The sequence below is a fragment of the Branchiostoma floridae genome, chromosome 9, assembly GCF_000003815.2.
Source record: "Branchiostoma floridae strain S238N-H82 chromosome 9, Bfl_VNyyK, whole genome shotgun sequence".
NCBI classification, from domain to species: Eukaryota; Metazoa; Chordata; class Leptocardii; order Amphioxiformes; family Branchiostomatidae; genus Branchiostoma; species Branchiostoma floridae.
Window position 1 is genome coordinate 15436044 of NC_049987.1, and position 4280 is coordinate 15440323.

The 4280-nt window shown below is 40.6% G+C and overlaps 1 protein-coding gene across 1 annotated transcript in view; it reads right to left on the reverse strand.

The window, feature by feature from the left end:
* LOC118422201 (polycystic kidney disease protein 1-like 2) overlaps positions 1-1836 on the reverse strand; it is a 20411-nt gene extending 18575 nt beyond the window's left edge. The window contains exons 1-3 of the mRNA XM_035829716.1: positions 1537-1836; positions 1152-1385; positions 418-895 (exon numbers count right to left, since the gene is read on the reverse strand). Coding sequence (XP_035685609.1) covers positions 418-895; positions 1152-1385; positions 1537-1671 — 847 coding nt within the window. The 5' untranslated portion in view covers positions 1672-1836. The remainder of the gene's footprint in view (positions 1-417; positions 896-1151; positions 1386-1536) is intronic.
* Between the last annotated feature and the right edge of the window lie 2444 nt (positions 1837-4280).

Here is a 4280-nt window from a genome sequence, read left to right on the forward strand (position 1 = left end):
ATTTTGGAACGGTCAGACGTTTCAGGTAGTATCCACAATCTTTCGTCAGTTACACTGAAGTGATCTGGAAGAAACTGGTCTTTTATACCCGAACTATAAATGAAGGCACTTTTAGATGTGCAACAGGAGGCATTGTAAGACAGAGTCAAGCTGAAGACAATATGGATCCCAATAGAAGTTTTGGATTTCAATGCGAAACAAAGCTAAGACACAGCCAATGCAATTGAGTCAATTAGTTCCTATTGTTTTAGTTACAGGAGCTAAATGTTTTGGTTGGGTGTGTGTGCTATGTCCCAACTGCCGGAAAGTTCTGAAACGTCTGACCGTTTCCAAAATCATATCCAGTTGCTTGAGTACTCGTAACTGCTTTTTGGCAAAACCTACCTATGTTTTCTACTCCAACATACAAACGCCCACCATGGTCAGTCGTGTTTGGAACGAAGGAGATCGAAAAGTTGGTCCCCTTGAGCCAGGTCTCATACCCGTCGACTCTTACCACCCTTTTCTCAGCATGCTTTTCAGCTGTCGGAAGATACCCATATGCTGAGTACACGTGAAAGGTAGCTTCTGTGGCCCACCAGGTCAAATGGACAACAGGGACGACATTGTCCTCCGGCACGACAAAGGCGTGGTGCGTCATGTTTTCTCCGTTGGACACTTTGCTGTTTCCTTCCACCACACCCGGCTGTTTTGTCGCCCCGTTTAGTGGTGTTGGGTCGTTTGGCTGTCCTCTTGGTTGCGCGGGTAGGAATGGAAAGTCCAGATTTAGCCGTCGTTTTTCGGTAATGCTCTCGGCTTTATTTTCTGTCATGGTTACGAACGCCACGGGAGACGATATGTTTTGTCCTCCTGTCGATTCAGCCCACGAGTATGGGTTCTTCTGGAAAACTGACATCTGCAACGTTAACAATAGTGCCTTTTAATTTTTATTTACAAACTCATGTTAATGTGTCTCACAGAGATATAAGTTAAACGTCAAAATGTAAAATTTGTCTAGTCCATAGATCTATCTGCTAATTATAAGACTCAAAACCAACAATTCCAGAAAACTAAGTGACTCGTAAGTAAACGTTGTAACTTGATAACCACATTGCCTTGAACGGATTTACAACATGCCAGCCTGATCCGGCTACTACTTGGTTGAGGCTTACCTTTAGATCCAGCACATCGGTGGTTTGAGTTTTACTCTCTCTGCCCGGAATATTTGCGACGATTCCACCTGCGTGGACCTGGATGTCTTCATTTGCAGGTGATCTCACCACAGCCACGGCAACACGTTCTGTTTTAAAGCTTGTCTGATACTCTACATTCGCAGGCTGCAATGCCAGCAGGGTGTCGGCAACGTGGTCCAGAGATGTCACAATAGACTCTGCTGTTTCGCGTTGCTACATTTGACACACGCACACACAAACAAACAAGTTAGAAAATCGTGTCGTAAAACTATTTTCAGGCATTCATTTTCAAACCATGCATATAAACTGCACTTGTGTGATATTATGGTATCAGAAATAACCTCGCCATCATTTTATTCCTTACCGTGTTTTCCATTTCCTTCTGCTCCTTCTTTAACATCTCCACCTGCTGCTTGGGTGAAAGATTCATGCTGTTGACTTCGACGTCACGACCAAAACGACTGTTGGAGGTACTTCCGGTCGGTGGCTCCGGCAACATGTCGACAACTACCGAAGCCGTCTGAACCAAGGCTTAAAAGGACGAGAAACAGCGCATTTAGAATCAGGCCATTATAGTCCCTAAGATGGTAAATATTCACCTCAAATTTATGTCAAGTTTAGTAAGATCCATTAAGAGAAAATCTTAAGATATATTTACTTAATACTTGAGATATATCTCGTAAACCTGTTATGATAATAAAAAAAAACTATATTCGTATCATTGAAGAAGCAAAATGAAGGCGATATACAAACTAATGTCTGTCCCGTATCTACTTTTGCTTAATCTGTACTTAGACGATGTGGTAAATACGAACGATGAATGTCTCCTTTGCTAAATACATATAATAGTTATAATAATTATAAACTAGATGTTTCTCGCCATTAGCTATAGTCTGCATGTTCTCAACCGATGCGCCCTGTGATCCTCTCGTGGCCTCGGCGAGATCCGACACGAGATCTGCTGCAAATTTCTAGGAAAAATTCATAAAATCCAAATCATAGTCAAAACACTTGATGCGTCTGTAACGTTCAATCATAAATCAGCGTATTTTAGCTGAAAAGATGCGTCACATACTACTGTTATGTTGACTGGAAGCCACAAAGAACACAAGTTTGACGTTGATCCTCATTATCCCAAGACCCACTCACATCTAAGATATTATCACAATTCATCCATAAGATACCATTACAATTCTTCCATAGCTTCTTCTATATATTTTTAGCAAGGTAATGCGTAAAAAGACACACAGTGATATCTAACATCCTCGCCAACACCAAAAGCATCTCAGACTCAATTGTAGAATAACAGATTAGCAAACCAGAACTGGAGGCGGCAATGGTGAGTTGACGTCACCGCCAGCGCTGATGATGTCATAGATGTTGGACATCACTGTAAGTATGTTCTCTGGTCGCACAAGATCGGAAATGTCTATCTCCTCGACGATCTCCTGAAGCTGTTTTAAGGAATAAGGCATCACCACAATATGGGTTAAAGCTATTGATAATAGCGTTTGTTTAGTAACCAAATAGATAGATGTTCGGGTTATGTTTGCAGTAAACTTGAACTCATATTCGATGGGCATGTTGGTAATGATAGAAATGTAGTTGTTGTTGGTGTTTTAAAATAACGGCGTATGCATACACACCTTCTGTCCTGGGCTTTTAGTCGTCCGTGCCAGAGATGTTTGGTGAATTGTATGGTCTGAAACTGCAAGATTATGATACTAGTATCTTGAACTGATCGAACATTATGTTATAATACATCAAGTCATCTGGTTGAAATATGTTTTTTGTGAGAAAAAAAATCTTCCAAAAAGAATCAAATTTCACCTGTTGCTGATATTGTTGAGCTCAGTGGAGGCTCTATTGACTTGCCTGGGACCGTAACTGTGAACGATGATAACATGAATCTTAAATATCACGTTACCTTATGTAGAAAGGAAACAGGTAGGACATTAGTTAATGGATTTTGCTGTTTGTAAAATCGCCTTACATACTTGGTTCATGTCACGGTCCAGAAACAAACACCACAACATAACGTTATACTAAACACGATACTTGCAACATTCGTATTCTACGCACATTTTGGGATGAATTTTCTCTAAAGGTCTTGTACAGCGAAGCCTGATCGACAGGGATTATGGCTCTGTACGTATAACATGACAAGTTTGATAACTTTTTGGACAGTCTTACCGGAGCTTGTAGTTGTCCGTGCGTCTGTTGCTGTATCATCATCAAATCCCACTTCGCTGGGCGCAATGGTTGTCTTCACTGGTCCTGTAGTTCCTATAGTGGAAGTGGTGAGATAAACATACCGTTTAGGATACACACATATAATATAAATGCAGTTTATCAAAATGAGGTCTTGCATATTGAAAATTTGTAGATTTCAAGTTTACCTTTGACTACAACGTGCCTGTTAGTAAAGTATTGAGAAAAGCAAGGAAAGGAGCTTTTCCCGATACATGTAGTAAGTTTACGTTTTGCACTTCAAGTTTTGTCCAAGACGTGGAACTTCTCAACTTCACCAGCAATGGTGAGTCATAGAAAGCTATATGAGTACGCATCTTGATAAGAAGCTTCTTGGTTTGTTATGTGTTTACCTTTGATATTCTGCTCTGCCGGCGAAGTTGACCATGTCGGCGTCGAAGTTTCTGCGTCAGGTCGCACGACATCCGTTGTAGAAGTGGTCGTGTATGAAGATCCATCGGCGGTGGCCTCGATTGGTGACATTGACCCTTTTGAGACAAAATAGATACTGTGAAATGCATAGCATTTAAAATCTAATGCAAAAAGTAAGAGTCTCGATATCACGAAGATTTGCACATAAAATACACAAATCATAATATCTATGACAAAGATTATTGAATGTGTTCGGCTTGATTCGAATTATTTATCACTAGACTTTTTTTACATAAACGTATACCTGTTCTATGTGAATACGTCACGTCCACACTACGCCCATGCTCACCGAAGGCCGCCATCTTGATGACGTATGCAGTTTCTGGGATAAGATTTGTGACGTTGTAGGATGTTTTGTTTCCCTGAAACCTGTTAAAAAGAAATCAAAATTCAATATATAGTTAACATGATGCATCCAAACGACGT